Raw genomic sequence first — 18,661 nt, 5'->3', positions numbered from 1 at the left:
AGGCTGTGGTCATTCCCTGCTAGACAGGCAACCCCATAAAACAATTCATCCATCAATTATTGGAATATATAAAGGAAACAATTATGTTTGTGTATAATATATATACACAGTATATTCCTCCTCCTGAAAATTCAAAATAACAATTCTTTCCTTATTCCAATTTTTTTCTTTTTGGAACAAGAGTATAACTTTGATAACTAGGCATCGTTTGCAAATTAATTAATAGTGAAAAGTGAAATGAATGAAAGGAAATATATTTTCCATTGTGTATTTGATTAACATATAAAAATAAAATAAAAAATAAAAAAAAATCATAGAAAATTTCCAACATGAAACTTACCATAAAAGAAATGACATTATTGTAAATTCAAATAATTTTCTCTAGAAATAAAAATTTCCCGTATTTTTTGTTAAAAAATATATATATATATGAAAAAGTTATGTGATTATCAAAAGTACATTTCCCTCATAAATTTCTAGAATTTCCTTTATTTTCTTGCTATTTCCGTCATCACCATGGAAGTGATATCTTATCTTTTTATAATTAGTTTGGTAAAAAGGAAAGGATGGAAGTATGTTTCCTTCCAAAAGTGGGAGAAAGAGGAAGGAGAATAATGAAAATAAGGCTGCTAGATAAAGACATCTTTAACCTCATTTTAATGTACTAATTTAAATATTCAAGGGTTTATTAGTAAAACAAACTACTTTCTTCCCTACGAAGCACTAATCAATACATGCATCATTTCTGAAGTGAATACAATAATTCACAGAGCACCCGTGAGTGACTTAGCTCTATCATCTTTATGGAGGGTTGAGCTAATGAAACAAAGCCTGATACAAACTATCAGTAAAAAATTTCTTAAAAATTAACTTCCTCCTAACGATCTATTTTTATCATCTTTTTAATGCGTCACTATATATCGGATTTCAAATTTTCAAAAATCTCATAGATTTCAATAATGCTTAAAAATTTTCATTGATTGTCCCCTATCTCTTCGAATACATGTTTTATGTTTTATTTTGAGATATCTCAAAATAAGAATATTTTAGAAAAGTTCAAATATGCTTAAAAATATTTACTTAATAATTTAAATCTTTAAAATTTAAAGGTAGGGGCGCATAATTAGATATGGCCCTTCAAAAAATTAAGATTCTTAAAATGAACACTCATTTTTTAAATGAAGAGGATAATTAACTATTAAGAAGCAATAAAATCAGACTAGCTACAACTACTCATATCTTTGTATACGAGCGAGTTTGATATGGGGTATATATTAAAAACAAAATTAAATTTTTTGATATAATTTTACAACCCTTTAGTTCCGCGCTCTAAAAACTTATTGTCGAAACAAATATATGTAGAGATATAATGAAGTTGCAATATACTCCGTAAAAAATAAAAAAATAAGTAAAAAAAAAGGTGGTTTATATGGATTGTGACATCCGCGCTCCAAATACATCCACCAGCTGTCCACTAATATTTTTATTAAATTGAAATGACAGAAAAGCCCATCTTTCCTCCCTCTCTCTCTCTCTCCCCATTCAGGGTTGTTTCTTCTCTCCTCTGACCTTCTATCCTATACGGCTCCTGAATTGTCTACTCATGGCCTCCACTTGTAAATGAAGTTGCCAATTCGAAGTTTTAATCCTATGTTTAGTAATCTTTCCATTTGCTAAATCTTTCTACTACTCTCATACTTGAATCCAACTTAACAGACCCAAATATCCCAGTGAAAAAGTGACATCAAAAGGCTCGAGAATATACCTTCAAAATTGAAGCTTTGAGAGAGAGGAGGGCTCCAAGATTGTAGGGATAAGAGAGCGAAGCAAAAGGATGTAGCAGTGATTGGTAACGTAGGAAGAGGATAGAGAGACAGAACACTTTGGGGCGCAATGTATATAGGGGCTTTATTGTCATTTCATTTTTATTTATTATATATATATATATTTTTTTACTGAGAATGAGGGTGGAGCACTTTGGGGCTGGAATATCACCTTCCATATTATACACACATATTTATATTTTATCCCTTACCCAGACCAATAGCACCGGACCAGGCAAAGGAATAGCCCCAAATTCATGAAACATTACATATATTTATTTCCACCTTTTCTCCACGGCATCAATTGGGGTGAAGAGAATTAATTGAAAAATTGGAATATAAATTTTTTAGGTAAATAAAAAAATACTTACTGCTCCCAGCTGGGCAGAACAAAGAAGGAATCATCTGCCTTTTCAGGCTATATTACAATACCCTGATACAGAAAGCAAACAATCATAACTTATGGCAAGAGTAAAATAAAGGGAAAGGAAAAAAAAAAAAAAAAAGATTGGTACACAATTTTACTTTTAAGAGGTTTTCCACAACAAAATGAAAAAAGTTGGAGAAGAATGCTAGGCATGTCATACTTATGACAGATACATTATAATCAAGAAGTAATGCACATGCTTAGAATGAATTCTTGGAAAGCGTTTTGCAAATTGTTATTCATCTTTATCTGTCTTCCTACTTTATTGAAAGCTAAATTTTTCTTCTTCTTTAACAAAGCAACTCTTATTTGATTCTCCCAAGACAGAATCCGTTTTAGTTCAATTATTTAAAAACAATTTTCAATAATTTGAAATTATTTAGAGAACTACAAAGGCTATTTACTGAAATTAAACATTACTATTAAACTAAGATTTTCATAGAACAATTCTCAGAAAATTATCAACAATTTCAAAAAATTCTCTCTCATGTTCTATTCACCACCTCTCTTTCTCTTCTTTCTAACTTGAAATCTCCATATATAGACTACATTTATATATAAACCATTTGATTTCCGAACACACCATCTAATATATCACATTTATGTGTCATCATCAACCAGATAAAAAAATAAAAATAAATAGTTAATACTAATAAATAAAAAAACTGAACAAACAAACATTTACACAAAAAAAATATGAGCAAATACCAAATTGCATTTCTAATGCTTAAGGTATAAACTTTAGGGCATGTCCATCACGAGGGCACTCTCACCATGAGCACGCCCTCTCAACGATTGAATTGAAATGCTTCTCTCAATTCAACATCTGACCATAGCTTTCTTCTAAACTTCAAATTTCAATTTACAATAAATAATTCGTTTTAGGTTACATAACCAGTAGTTCCAAAATGGCAAAACCTAAGCTGGTTAGGTGTCTTACCAGTGAACCTTGTGCAAGCAACTTGGAGAAAAAGCAACTTACCAGAGTTAAAATAGCGGCATTCCACTGGACTTCTGAAATAAAAAGTTAGTATTTTGATTTTCTTTTTTTTTTTCAAAGCTCACTGTTTACTCATTAGAAGACATTTTCAGGGAAAACTTGTCTTCTGGATAAACAAAATTTTAGACAACAAAACAAGCCATTCTACAAACCTAACAGAGAGTCTGGGATAGCTGTTAATATTAGGTAGCCTTGTCTAGGACTCAATGTCACATGACTTCTATTTCCAAATCCTCCAGTAAGTATTGTTATATCAAAACATGAAAAACTGTAAATCAGATAACTTCTAAGACTAACTATTTTCCAAATAAGGTTATCAATAATAACAATGGCAATAGCTAAAGAAACATAAGAAGTATAGTTAACATCTCCCAAATATAATTCTGATCATGCTTCTCCAAGTAATATTTTATGTATGTTTAAATATTTATAAGAACCAAGTACTGTAGGTTAACAAAAGCAAAAAGACCCTCCACTTCTACTTTTTACAAGAAAAAAGACCATTTTAAGTCAAAAATGGTATGAAAGATAAGAAGTGACCTCTCAATAAGAAGTGAGATACCAAAATAAGCAGTAAGCAATAAATTTTTGGTTAGATCTAATCACATGATATCAGAATAAAACAGAAAGGCGTATGAATATTTTCTATTTTGGAAAGTAAAGCAAAAGTAAGTTTAAACACTCAAAATCTAATTTATCAGACACTAGAAACATAAACCCAAAACAGTAGTAGTATTGCAATCTAGAACCAGAAATATCAGGCAAAGCACCATTGAGCTCTGCCACAAAAATGAACAGTAGTAAGTAGAAATGAAAAGAAATTAAAACTGCATCATAGAATAAAATTAGTGAGAATAAAATTCTGACACTGGTAGAACCAGTGGTCACCAATAATTCATTGTATATAGAACATGCTGCCATAAACTCGAACTGTACATCAAGATAAGCAGAATCAATGTATTTCAAAACCAAGGCCATATTAGAATGAATAACTGGTACATACCCTTCACTAATTAAATATGGATACCTTCCATTCCCCAGATGAAAGGAGCATGAACCAAGCAGGCTTCAAAAGCATAAAATTCGATGTATCTTGGGGGCCTTACAAGCAAGGAAATGTTATAATTGACAGCAAAAGAAAATAAAGCAATTTGAGAAAAAGAGCTTAAAGAAAATGACATATTAAAATCATATTAAATGAAGTATCACAAGACCATCTGTTACTAATCATAAAAGTTCAAACAAAACCAGGTATGAAAATTATTAGCATCAAGTTGGGTTGAGGTCAGAAACCACCATCAGCACAAGATGAAGTCTACATGCACCAGAGAAAGGAGTCGCGTCATTACAATTTTAATGTCCTTGAAAAGCTTCTTCAATGCATTAATGGATAAACTGAATTTGGCTAAAAGTCTCTGCAATTGTAACAACAGCATGGCAAGATTAGATATGCATCCGAAACTTCCAACTAGTCGAAATCATAACAACAGGTAAGAAAACGAGTTGACAAGAGCTCCAAGAAACCTCAATCCTGCCAAAGAGTATGATCAACAAGAAAAGTTAACAAATTAGATGAAAATGATAATGCTGCCAATCACAGCAGGAAAAAAAAGTGGAAACCGCTGATAATATAGACATGAATATCCAGAAAGCTCTTGGTTGTCTCCATATATTATATTTTATAAATCTTTATCCGATATGCCCTGATCGAACAGATGGAAGTAATCAAAGCCATAACCTTTAGCATGCTGGTTATTAAATCTAAAGGACTCATTCAAAGCAAAATGAATAGCTCCACCTCCTTCCATTCCTTGTCCAGTGAGGAAAATTAAAAGGTACCAGAACCAATGAAATTCCAATGTTAATATCCAAGAAGAACAATATGGAAAAAATAACAGCCAAAATTGGCTGCCATGAGACTAAATCCCAATTAAGGTAGCCATTTGTCAGTTTGTCAACAAACCAATTAAAACTAGGGGTGCCAATTTTACCCGCCTCGCCCTGCACCTATTGGGACGGGTATGGGACCCCTTTAATAGGGTTTGGGATGGGTATGGGAAAAACTAATAAAACCAAATCAGGGTTCGGGTCAGGGACGGGGTTCTATTCCATCCCACCCTGCCCCGATTATGATATGAAATTACCTCTTTACCCTTATTTACCATAAATATTTCTCAAATACTAGTAAATATATAGCTCACATTAGGGTTTCTTCAACTTCTCAATCAGCCGCAGCCCCAGAACCTCCCCCACAACCTCCACTGCACTACGCCCCCATTCCCTCTCTGACTCATTCTACACCCCTCCTCAAATACCTGTATATATATATTTATAATCAAGACATGGTATTACTGAAAGTATTGGTCTGAACATCTTTACTAAGCAATCCGATCTCCGCGTTGTCGTCCTCTTCTCCTCTCACATCAACTACATTGTTTGCTGCTCTCGGCTTTACTGGATCCTCACTCTTCTATGGCCGGTGATCGGATAATGATCTCTCTCTCTCTTCTATGGTTAGTCTACTATTTGTAAATATACATGCATATATAGATATGGTTAGGGTCTTCTTCAGTATTTACACACACATGCACATATATATCTTCGTGCTCTCACGGGGCGGGACGGGCGGATCGGGGTTGTGAGTTCTATTACTAAACGGGGTGGGTTGGGATTAAAACTTCAAACCCGTCCTAGGTTTGGGACGGGTATTGGACCAAGAAAAATTAAACAGGTAGGGGTTAGTTCAACCATACCCACCCAATAGCCATCCCTAATCAAAACTAAAGCAATATGATTAGCATTTACCATATATGACTTTATCATTTAAATATCATAAATAAAAGTAAGACATATAGTTGAACTATATATATATATTATTAGTCATTGATCAAAATAAAATTGCATTTAAATTCTCAAAATCCCTTCAAATTTTCAGCAGCCATTAAATCCCATATGCAAGGTTTATTTGCACCACCAGCCCCTTGGCCTACACCTCCCCAGAGGTAGGTTGAGGGTTCCCAGGTGGGGTAAAATAGGTGCATGGCATTGCTTACTTGCCAAAAAAAGAAAAATTGTTAATTTGCCCCATTTATAACTTCATGCAATTATATGCCAAACTTGTTTTTTTTTATATTGATGCATATTCCTAGGTTGGTACAGGAATGAAATCACAAAGTGGCAATGAAAAGCTTTTCCTTTGCAACTAAAGTGGATCCATTTAGTTTCAAAAACTATTACAATACAATAATGTAAAAATGATTTGAATTTCAACCTAGTCAAATATTGTATACTTACATTACGTTTCAACATGAAAACATCATCTCCATTGGAATTGTGTCATTTCATCTCAGCCATGAACTTTTCATATTCAGGGTCTGTACCATAAGTTGTCTGCTGACTTTGCTCTGCAGATGCAACAGGTGGCGGAACTGGTGGGTTTGAAGCCCATGGCACATTTGCAAATTTCTGTTGGTCCACTGTCAAATGAGACACAGGTGGAGGAGGAGGAGGAGCTACAGCATAATAAGATGGGTAACTTAAGGAAGATGGAGGATATGTAGTTTGAGAGTTTGGTGGCATTCCAGTCATCGAGTTTCCATAGATATTGTTAGCTGTAGATTGTGAGGTCACATCATTCTGAGATTGCACTCCAGGGGGGTAGCTTTGCTGGGCTTCACTAGAAGGCATATTCAGAGGCGGGGCACCAGGGGCAGCAGCTTGTGTTGGTGGAGGATAATGTCCACTGTAAGGGGGCAAAGGCTGACCTTGGATGGCGGCAAACATATTTGGTCCAAGAGGAGGCGGGGGATAAGGAGCATATGGAGGAGCAGGTGGTCCCCAAGGAACAGGAGCCCCCATATAGCTGCCAGGTGGAGGTGGTGCACTCCCAAGAGAGCCACCTGATGCCATTTGCTGAGACGGGTAAGCACCAACTCCTTGATTAGGAGCAGGATAAATGGACATCTGCGGAGCAGGAGGTCCAGGGGCCACAGCAGGTTGTGGTGCTCTGCCTGCAACTCTTACTGCTATTACTCTCCCCTCCAGACGATAACAATTCATGCTAGCTATAGCTTGATTGGCTTGAGCAATATCAGTATACTTTACAAAACCATATCCTTTACTCAATCCAGTCACCCGATCCTTTATAACCTTAGCCATCACTATATCACCAAAAGGTGCAAACAATCTGATCAAAGCATCATCATCTAGAGTAGGTGGCAAGTACCCAATATACAAATTTGTATCATCAATTTCTTTACCAATCTTAGCTGCATTGCTGCCCAATCCGGGATGTGACGTGTTCCCAATACCTCCAGCACCATTACCACTGGCCCAAGGGGGATTGCTTCCTGAATTGTTGGAATCCATAATAGGCAATGCTGGGGTTTGCTTGGTAAGGGATTCTGGGCCTGTCCCTCCTAATTCTGCTAAGAAGTTCTGGTACTCATCATCCATTTTCTTCCCTGCAGTCCCTTTCACTGGGCAATCAATAGTGGGGTGCCCACCATCACCACAAATCTTACACAGGACATCACTCTTAAAAGTCGACATCCGAGCTGGACATGCATACTGCCGATGACCGGGCTCTCCACACAACCTACAGAACTCATCTTCCCTTATTGTTCCATTCAAGGCAGCAAGCTCCCGAAGCTGCTGTCTCTTATGCTCATTGAGTCCTTCATCAACTGGTTGCAAAAGCTTCTCCACCATCCCCACAGCAGCATCAAGTGCATCTTGTGTATCTGCTTCCACCAAAACGTGCAAGTCCTCATTCTCAGCCGGATCAAATTTCAAATCACGCTTCTGCCCCAACCTACCTTCCTTAACAGACCCCTTCCCCCTAATCACAATTTTCGCTCCCGTCTCCTTCTCCATCCTCTTTTGCGTATTTCCTCTAGGCCCAATTATAAGTCCGATGAAATTGTAACCCGGGTATTCTTTCATTGGTATGTAGAGCTTCTTGTTAAGCTTCGGCGGCCTATAATCTGCTGGTGGCTTAAAAGCAGGGTTCCGTTTGAGAATTTGTGAAATTATCTCTTGTCTCTCTCTATTAAGCCTTTCACGTGCACGATACTCTCTAGTGTTTATTCGAACTCCCACATTATCATATATAGGTTCAGGGGAAGGCGATCGACCGCCGTCGGGTCGTTCGTCTAGTTGCAAACCAGATTGTAACATTCTACTAATTTCAAGAAGCCTAGCATTTAACACTTGAATTTCGGGGTCAAGGTCCATACCTCCAGTGAAGTCTTTCATAAAATCAGGCAGTTGAAATACTGGTTTTGGTTCGTCGTCGGCCCACCGTGACTTCCTCTTCTTGGTCCCGCCACCGGCGTCCCCATTCTGGCCTTCAGAGTCCGTCGTCGGAGGGTCCCACCTACTGCGTCGCCGTCGCCGACTTGACGTTTCCTCTTCGCCGGCAGAATTATCCTTGTCTGTGCCACTCTGGGTGACGTTAAATTCTGACGTCAATGCTATCTGGAGCTCTTGATTGGGCAAAGTCTGGTTCTGACAATTGTCCTGTGATTCAGCTAACGGATTCGGATTCGATGGTTCGGATGGATTCATGAAGTTGGATTCTGGAATTTGTGGAAGTATTGGATTGTTTTCCTGAGCTAGGGTTTGTGGAGTTTGAATTGGGGCTTGATTGTGTGGATCTAGGGTTTCAAAAAGGGTTTGAGGAGGGTTTAGTGGAGGTGGGATCTGAGAAGCGTAAGCTAGGGTTTCAAAAGATGAAAAGTAGAGGTTTTGGGAAAGAGGCTCAGATGGAGGACAGGGTGGAGGTTCGGAAGGTAGGGTTTCAGAGGGTAGGGTTTGTTGCAGAGAATCCATGGTTTATTCGCTATGTAGAGAGAGATTTTAGTTGTGTTGGACACAATTTACATGTAACACTGTTTTATTTATAGTACAACTATTTATATATTTTTAATTGTTAAATTATTTATTTATTTATTTTCAGATTGTTAAATAGGAATAATAGTTTGTCTTGAAGAAACATTATGAGTGACTAAATGAGTAACATTCAGATATTGAATTATTTTATTTTATTTTTTAAATGGAGAATAATCCATTAATGACAAGTTTAAATTTGTTAATCAATAATATTATTAGCTATTAAAAAATAATGACGTCAAGCGTACATGTTTAACAATTTATTTCCATGAAAAAGATAGTTTTTTTTTTTTTGAATAATTTAATTGTAAAATAAAAACCTTTTTAAATATTTAAACATATTGATTATTGACTTCTTGAAGTGTTGATGAGATAAGGAACTGTCGTCATGTTTTTTGGTTGTTTGAAAATTCCATTAAAAAAATCAAATAATTACACAAGTTATGCTTAATTCATGCATTCACAATGCACTGCAAAAATAAATAAAATTGATTGTTCTCAACATTACATTGGCATATGATGGTTATGAGTCCTATGACCAAATTAATGGTGGAGCTAGGAGCCTAGGAAACTAAGTGGGAAAAATGTCATAAAAATTCAAAAACTTAAATGTTCATCGGCACTATTTGTATATATTTATCATTTTTTTGTTAAAAAAAAAACAAATTCTTATACATTTATAATTATCCTCAACTAGTTTTTATAATTTTGCCAATCTTTTTAATATATGAAATACCCTCCATAAATTGCAAGACTCTGGTAATTTTTAATAATTTTAAAAATCAATTCACAAAAAGATCAATCCTTTATGTTACTAAAATCTATATTTTTTTTATGTGACCTAAAATTGAAAAAATATATATTGATCTCAAGCATTTATCTTACTGATTTTGGGTGTAAGAAATGTAACTGAAGAATATGAGGCAAAGTGGAAGAGGAGATAAGATTACTAGTAGGGAAGACATGAACAAAATGTAAGTTGTGAGAGTAAATTATTTGCAAAGGGGTTCCATGAAAGAAAGAAAGATGTCGACAACAAAAAAAAAATGTTTAAAAGTTTGGGGCAAAGTTTTATTTTCTTTTATTTTTTAATAATTCGAAGATGGAGGCAATTTTATAATTTTAAGGTTTTATATATTCAAATTAAAAATAGGTAAAGTGCATAAAAAAATAAAAATTAAAAATTACAGCTACTATATTTTAAAAAAATGTGCAAAAAATACCCCTACTATCTAGTATGTGCATATAAATCCACAACATTTGAAAAAATGTAAAAATTACCCCCTAATATTTATTGACCGTTAATTTTGACTTTTTTATATAAAAAACCCAAAATATCCTTAATATACTCTTAAAAACTGAAACTATTATTTATTTTTTTTAGTGTCTCAAGGTATTTTAATTTTAAAATTGATAAAATGTCTTTATTTATTCAAATTTAAAAATTTAGGGTTTTTCCCAACATGAGTTTGGGAAATATCCTAGAGCTGAAACAGAAGTCTTGCATCACATGGTCTTTTGGTATTCAAAATACCACTTTAGCATATTCCACCACTTTTTAATTATAACCACAACCAAAAGATGTTTGAATATTCTACCACTTATTGACTATAATGTAACTAAAACATCTTATGCTGCATATCCATTATTCCACCACTTTTTTTATTATTACTGTAACTATAATCTTTAATTATTCCACCAACTCTAGTGTGCCAGTTTTTTTTTACTTACAAGATTTGGGACAAGTTTTCGAGGATATTTTGGAAAGTAAATTACTTTTTTATAGATGAGAATTTTGGGTTCATTTCGTGTTTATTTGTTTAATAAATAAACCGAGGTGGAGTTTAATTTTGGGCTTATTTTTTGGGGCTCCGCTCTGGGAAGTTGCTGAATTGAAATTATACACATCAACCCAAAATTATTTATTTTCATAAGCCAGAATTTCAGCACCCATAGACCTAGCATTATTTCTCTTTAAGCCCAGTCAAGTAAGACCAAATACAAAGAAGAAAGTTTGTGATATTTGCAAATACATATAGGTATTATACCCTGAAACAGGCCCATAAAGATGGGCACAAAAGCTAGAGTAGGCCCAAAACAAGCAGCCCAAACTCAAGCCCAGAAACAAAATCAACAATTTGAATCAAAATGCAGTAAAACCGTTGTAAGAAAAGAACCTAACCTGCATGTTAATGCTTAAATAGAATGTATATTTTTATTACTGAGTAGAAGTACATAAATTAGAAGGCCATAAGTTACATTTTATGATGTCTCCTTTTCAGAAGAAAGGTTGAAAATTCAACCTTGCGGAGAATAATATTATGCCTGTCATTTACTGATATATTGTGCCATAAATATATATATATATATATATATATATATATATATATATATATAGGAAAAAAATATATATATGGCGACATTTAATATTGGCTGCCCTGCTTCATCCTTTCTTTTTCTCTACTTCTTTGACACAGCTAGCCTGTATTCCACTCTCCTCAAATTACATTTCTTTCCACATTTTTTTTGCTTTTCCGGGTGAGGATATATTATCATTTTTGTGTTCTGGTTTCAACAATTTTTTTGTGGTTTTTGTGAGGAAAATTTATAAAAGCTCTTGTAAGTCACATTCCACCTGATTAGACCATGTTTTGTGATGAATGAGAAAATAATAAAACTAATTTATTATCTTTCAGGACGTGTGCTATGGGTGGATTGAAAGCAGAGCATCTCTATATTTCAATTAGTCAAAAATCATCAAAATTTATGACTAGTGGAGAGTCAAATGATGAATAAGTCAGACAGTGACATAATTTATGGCAAGTGATTAGCCTGAAGGATTATTTCATATTTGCAAAGTTAGGTTTCAAAGAGAGTTTTAAATTGATCGCTTAAATTTATCAAAATGAGCCAAGCCATTAATCGTATTTTTGCATTTATAGAATGCTTCTATTGCTAAGATTTTTGATTCATGACATGGTTACATGAATCTATAATCATTAATTTAAGAGATAATTTTTTTTTTTTTTTTTTTTTTAATTACCAGACAAGAAGAGTTAGAATTTAGATTAGTAGATATAGAGAGTCGAAATCTGACACTTCAAAATCTACTGAAAGTACTAACCCACGGGCTATAGAGGCATCTGGAATTTAAGGGATAACCAATGGTTAATAAAGTAAGTGATGTAAAGCTCATGTGGATTAATGAATTTTACGTAACATATGTAATTTATTAAAAAGTCCCATTTCGATGAAGTTTTTGGATAAAGAATTCAGATTCTGGCAAGACTCAAGCAAATGTTCTAACCTTTTAGTCCAGATTTCGATGACGATTTCGGTGATCGAAATTGAACTTCCGACCAACATAAGAAATGCTTCAACTATCTTCAAAAAAGCGATTATGCACATTTAAATTTTGATTTGCTCAATTATACATCTCAGATTCAACCATGTTATCACATTATTTTTATTTTATTACTTAAAAATTAAATTATAACAAAAGTTTCAAGAAAGATTATGTTAATTTCAAGAAGTTGGTTTTATTAATTATTAGAATCCATCATAAAAATGACATTATATTCAGTGTAGGAGAAGATAATTACAAAAATATATAAATATATGATAAATAATAATATCCTAAAATTATATTAGTAAATAAATTATATTGTTGAAACTTCTGTTATAATTTAATTTATAATTACTAAAATAAAATAATGTGATAACATGGTTGAATCAGAACTGCATAATTAAGTATGCACAAGAAAGAGATCTGCCTGGAGGATCGCGGTGGGTGGTAATAGAATGCAAGATTTTTTAATTTTTTTATATTATAATTTATGAGATCATGGTGACAAAATATATCATGTAGTACAAGGTCACACAATACCGATGATCCTTGTGTGGGGTACGCAAGTACACCACGTAATGCAAAACATATTCGAGTGTCGACATATGAAGGCCCATAGTCCTCTGTAATTCAAGGTCACTTCACCATTCGATGATCTTTGTGTGGGGTCCGCAAGTATACCACGTATGCAAAAGCATACTCCGTATTTGAGTGTCGACATATGGATATGGAGGACACTAGGACAGAGACCAGAGAGGCCAAAGGCAAATTTCAGTGCACCAAGTACCCCTCGTCACTTCAGGAAAAAAAAAAAAAAAAAAAAATTTAAGAAGTATCCTCGTCGCTGGTGTCTACTCCAAAGTGGGCCTTGAATTGTAATGTCATTTTGACAAGACTTACCCAAAAATAAATAAATAAATAAAAATTTCCTTAATAACACACGAGGATATACTTTGTGAAAAAGATGTTGGGTTATTTTCCAAATGATAAAAAAACGTGTTTTGAGTATTTTTGCAAGTAGGTGAGTGCAAGGGTGGAATTATACAAGGGTTAACTTGAATTATAATTTCAGTTTAATTTATTATTATTATTATTGTACATAAGTTTATGATCTATTTGCAATATTGCTTTTTTTCTTAATTCAGTGTATTTTATAATCCTGACTCTGCCCTAAATAAGTATACCACGTATGCAAAAACAAATTTGAGTGTCGACGTACATACGGAGGCCAGAGAGGCCAAAGGCAAATTTCAGTGCACCAAGTACCCTCGTCACTGGTGTCTACTCCAAAGAGCGCCTTCAATTCTCATGTCATTTTGACAAGACTTACCCCAAAAAAAAAAAAAAAAAATTCTTTATTAACGCACAAGGATATATTTTGTTGAAAAAGATGTTAGATTATTGTCCAAATGATAAAGTGACGTGTCTCAAGTATTTTTGTAAATAGATAGAAATAGGTGAGTGCAAGTGTGGAATTACTTAAACGTTAACTTGAATTATAATCTCGGTTCAAAACTTTTTATTATTTATATGCAAGTTCACACTCTGATTCATTTATAATATTATTTTTTCTCTTAATCTGGTTTATATATAATACTATCGTTCATCTTAATTCGGTCCATTTTATAATTTTAGCTCCACTCTCAATAAGTGTCACCTCAATAATTATATTTATTTCCTACTTATTTTTCTTATATTTATTTTTATGGCTCTTCCCTAGGCCCAAGGTTCTCTAAATTATTGGTTTCGCATAGGGTCCTATAATAGACATTTCATTAATTACCCAAAAAGTAATAGTCATTTTCATTGCTGTTGGTCCATGGGAATGAGTGGACTTGCGACAACGTGGAGAGAGACAACATGTCACACACACACCACTTTAATTTCTAGAATGACATATTGCAATTTGCAACTACAACATTATTGGTTTTCTTGAAACGAAGTAGATTACAACTATAATACATAAAACTAGAATCCAAGAATAAGTGCTCCGTGCAAGACTTAGTTATCCACATTTGTGTACCTTTTTTTGGATTTTGCTCTAACATTGTCAAGGACTTGGGCACATAGTATTTCTAATTGGGAAAACTTCATTCTCTCTACTGTTTAACCAAGAAAATGTGTAGCAGCCTATTGGCTATAAAAATGTGTCGACAACCATCTAATCATGAAAAAAAATTAATAATAAAATATCTAATTATATAATGTGATTTGGACAATTCTCTATGACTTTTCACATCATCAATTTCACTTTCAATTTAGGTTTTGCCAACACGTGGCCAATAATTTATCACAATGAATTAAACTATGTTATTAGGAGACAATATATCAGTGTGTGATAGATGTGATACTCCAATAACAAGGCATAAGTAGGTGTGTAAATTAGTGTCAAAATAATAATAATAAATAAATAAATAAATAGTGTGTGAAAGCTAAGATATGGGGGTAGAAATTAAAAATTGAGTCAATTCAATCATTCTCCAAAGTAAAATTAGCTGTATTAAGGTCATTTGTTTGAATGTAAAATAAATGTAATTAAGGCTACATTTGTTTTGATGTAAAATATTTTTAAAAAATATTATTTTATTTTTTGGTATTTAGTTATCGGAAAATATTTACGAAGAAAAAAAAAATATCAAAATTTAATAAAAATAACTTTTCTATTAATTTTCGACAAGTTATTTTATATGTCTCACCGAATGGACTTGACTTCAATCTCGACATAGACGTTTACCAAAAATCGACAAAATAAAAATAAAAAATATATATATTTTTCAAAAAAAATATTTTACACCGAAATAAACGGAGCTTTAGATAAAAAGACCGAAAAATTTAAACGGTGTGATTAATTTTTTATTAAAAAAATATTTTACGTCCACGTAAACTAGGTCAATGTAACTAAACTTATTAAAGATCAGTTAACAAAAAAAAAAAAAGTAAAAATTGAGTACTGTACATTATTGCACAAGCAGTAGTATGCAAATAACATGCATTCTCACGCTTGCAACAGTGACCCTTTTGTTTTGACATCAAAAGTAATGATTTATCTTGTAATTTGAATTGGATTTTATCTTCCAATAGGGAATTTAATATTTAATTGGAAAAAATAAAAACTAAAAAACAAAAGAGAGACTTTTTAACTTTTAGTGCATTTTGGTTAAAATCTTATTTTGACTTTTAGTACTTCCCACGTGTTATTCCCTTAGGTGGCTGAGTACTGGTTTCATTTCAACTAGTTTTCCTTTTTATCGATCTATTCTATATATTCGTATATCATATAAAAATAAATAAATATTAATAATAATAATGCTTGTCGCGTTCTGTATTCGGATAATGGTTCTTTTACCAAAGTCAAAAAGTAATTTTTTTCTAGATAAAAATGATTACTACAAAAATGATTAAGCTTCTCAACCGCGTCACCAAAAACGTGATGTTAGTTAACACATATGAGGGTGAAAATTTTCCAACGCTAATCTGCTATTGAGTTTAATCATACATTATAATTTAAGAATGGCAATTCGTATTTACGAGAGATAATCATGTCCTATTAAATTAAGGATATTGTATTAAATAATTCAATTCAAACACCATTCGCTTTATAATAGTGTAACTCTCAACCCTAACCCGACCTATTTATTAAACGGGTTATTAAACATATAACATGTTTAATGACTTACTTACAAAAACAAAACATTATATTATTCAAATTATTAATAAGTCTTAATCAAACAATAAATACTAAAAAAATATAAGTTTCAATCAAACTAAATTACTAAATAATATTTAAGTTACAAAAATAGTAAATTATAAGACACAAGTTTAGATAGTAATTTTGGAACTCAAATAAATATTTATTTATAACACGTATAGTTAAGCGTGTATAAACGAGTTGAACTCTTCAACCTAAACACGATACGATTAACTAAACGGATTAATCGTATCAACCCATTTACGATCTGAACTCGTTCAAGATCAACCCAAACTCGCTTAACTCGTATCATATCATGCTGATGGGTTGTGTCAAATTTTGCCACCCCTACAGGCTACATTACATGTTGTAAATGTCACATTTTTAGTGATATTTCATGTTAATTATGCCATCGAAACTCACTTTACAGCCAAAAATTTGAAATTTCTATTCAAAGTGCTAGATAATGTTAGGGTTAAGGTTTTCCCATATACAACAGCTCCCCCACTTACCCATAGTTTACCATATATAGGTTTTTTGGTGCAACACTCACACACCTACCTCTATCCTTAGCTATATATGCCCCTTATGTACTATTGTATTCATTATCACATATCAATGCAATACATTATATTTTATTGTCTCTCTATAGTACTTCTGAGTTATGTGTCTTTAATGAGCGCACCAAATACATTGATACTGATTGTCGTTTTGTTCGTCATCACCATCTTAAGAATGTATTGCAGTTGCAACGATGTCTTTTAAGTAGGGGTGAGCAAATAATCCGTCAATCCGCCAATCCGATTCGTGTGGTTCGGTTCGGTTTTCAGATTTCATGGTTCGGTGATGGTTTGGAAAATTTGCAATCCGGTATTCGCGGTTCGGTAAACGGATCCGAACCGAACCGTTGCCTATTAATATATATATATATATATATATATATATATATATATATACAATATTAAATATATTTATTACTTACCACCGTATTTTGTTTTTTCTTTTATTCATTATTCTTTTAAGTTAACCCTATTTTACTCTCATCTCATTTCATTACACTTCAGCCGCGCCTCTGTCCCTGAGCCTCTTCTCTTCAGTCTTCTCTCTTCACCCTCTTTTCTTCACCTTTGTGACTCTCTCTTCAATCTTCACTCTTCGCCTCTGTCTTCCTCCTCTTGTATATATATATCATCATTGAGATCTATATCTGTGTATAATAAACCGATGTTCTGGAATATAAGAATGAAGGAAGCATGGTAAAGTGCACAGAGAATGAAGGGTCATCATGTCTCCCCCCCTGATGCTTCTAGCTTTTTGATTTGGGGGCCTGGATCAGACCTACATTTATATATATTTTTTTATTTTGCTATAAATCTCTTATACTTTTCGGAAAAAAAATATATATATGCTGGTAAAGTCTTATTATATCATTTTTTGTATTTTCTTGCATCTGTTAACAAGCACTGTTGGATGTTCTAAATCTTTATCATCTTGGTGACTCTTGTTATTCCTTGCTTTGATTTTTCCAGATCTGAATTCCTTTCTTTGGTATATTTGGTTCCTTGTTTTGATTTTTCCAGATCTGAATTCCTTTCTTCGGTATATTTAGTTTTTACTTTGGGTTCAGATATAATATTGTTTTGGAGATCTAATATCGTAGTAAGTTAAATGATAAGACTTAAGTTTGTTTTATGCCCAATCCATGGAAACCGATCCGGTCCGATCCGTGAAGTAACGGATCGGTTTGGTTCGGATTGAAGGTCTCCACGGATCGGTTCGGTTTCAATTTTCACCAATCCGTGGGGACCGGTTCGGCTTGAACTTTATCCCCAAACCAATCTGATCCGAACCGTAATCAAGCCTACTTTTAAGAGCACACCAAACACATTGATATTGATTGTCATTTTGTTCGACATCACATTCTTCAGAATGTATTACAGTTGTGGTTTATCATTCCTCATGATTGTATATCATATGTTTTTATCAAATTGCTTCCGTCATGCAGCTTTTGAGATATAATTTTCAAACTCAAGATTTCTTTCGAGATCTAATTTTCAAACTAAAATGATTTCATACAACCTATCCTAATTTTGAAGGAAATGTTGAATAATATAAGGGTTACGGTCTTACAAGAGCCTCACCTACCAATAATTATCATGTACATATAAATTTAATTACACAACACTCATATACCTATCCCATCCTCAACTATATATGCCCCTCAATTATATATTTCCTTTGTATTACTCTTATATTCATTGTCACATATCAATTCTTTACGTTATATACATATATCTGACGCGCAAAATAAAAGAAAACAGTAAATGAGGTGAAACGAAGACAATAACAGTTGTTAATTCAGAAAATGACAATTGAAAATGGATGGGCGCAAATCCTCTGATGTAATTATTCATCCAGTCCTCTGTTGTCCACTGTCTTGTGGCCTTGGTTTGGCCACATATTTCCTCATAAAATAGAAATTAAG

General features: G+C 33.3%; 1 protein-coding gene and 1 pseudogene across 2 annotated transcripts; one reads left to right on the top strand and one right to left on the bottom strand.

The window, feature by feature from the left end:
* Positions 1-4,415: 4,415 nt before the first annotated feature.
* On the bottom strand, positions 4,416-9,146 carry LOC132287047 (splicing factor-like protein 1). 2 transcript variants are annotated; one of them, XM_059789510.1, is made up of 2 exons: positions 6,545-9,146; positions 4,416-4,665 (listed from the first exon to the last, which is right to left on the bottom strand). In XM_059789510.1, the coding sequence occupies exon 1, from the start codon at positions 9,080-9,082 to the stop codon at positions 6,587-6,589; it is 2,496 nt and encodes an 831-aa protein (XP_059645493.1). In that variant the 5' UTR covers positions 9,083-9,146; the 3' UTR covers positions 4,416-4,665; positions 6,545-6,586. The 2 variants fall into 2 exon arrangements, with proteins under 2 accessions (XP_059645493.1, XP_059645492.1); XM_059789509.1 differs by having other exon boundaries at positions 4,416-4,781; positions 6,545-9,145.
* Positions 9,147-17,416: 8,270 nt separating this feature from the next.
* On the top strand, positions 17,417-17,522 carry LOC132287595 (small nucleolar RNA snoR100; annotated as a pseudogene).
* The last annotated feature ends 1,139 nt before the right edge of the window (positions 17,523-18,661 follow it).

The sequence above is a fragment of the Cornus florida genome, unplaced genomic scaffold (assembly GCF_030987335.1).
Source record: "Cornus florida cultivar Cherokee Brave unplaced genomic scaffold, ASM3098733v1 CherokeeBrave_3.0.0_Hap2_Chr11, whole genome shotgun sequence".
In the NCBI taxonomy this organism is placed as follows: Eukaryota; Viridiplantae; Streptophyta; class Magnoliopsida; order Cornales; family Cornaceae; genus Cornus; species Cornus florida.
This window is presented reverse-complemented; position numbering and strand designations above follow the sequence as displayed.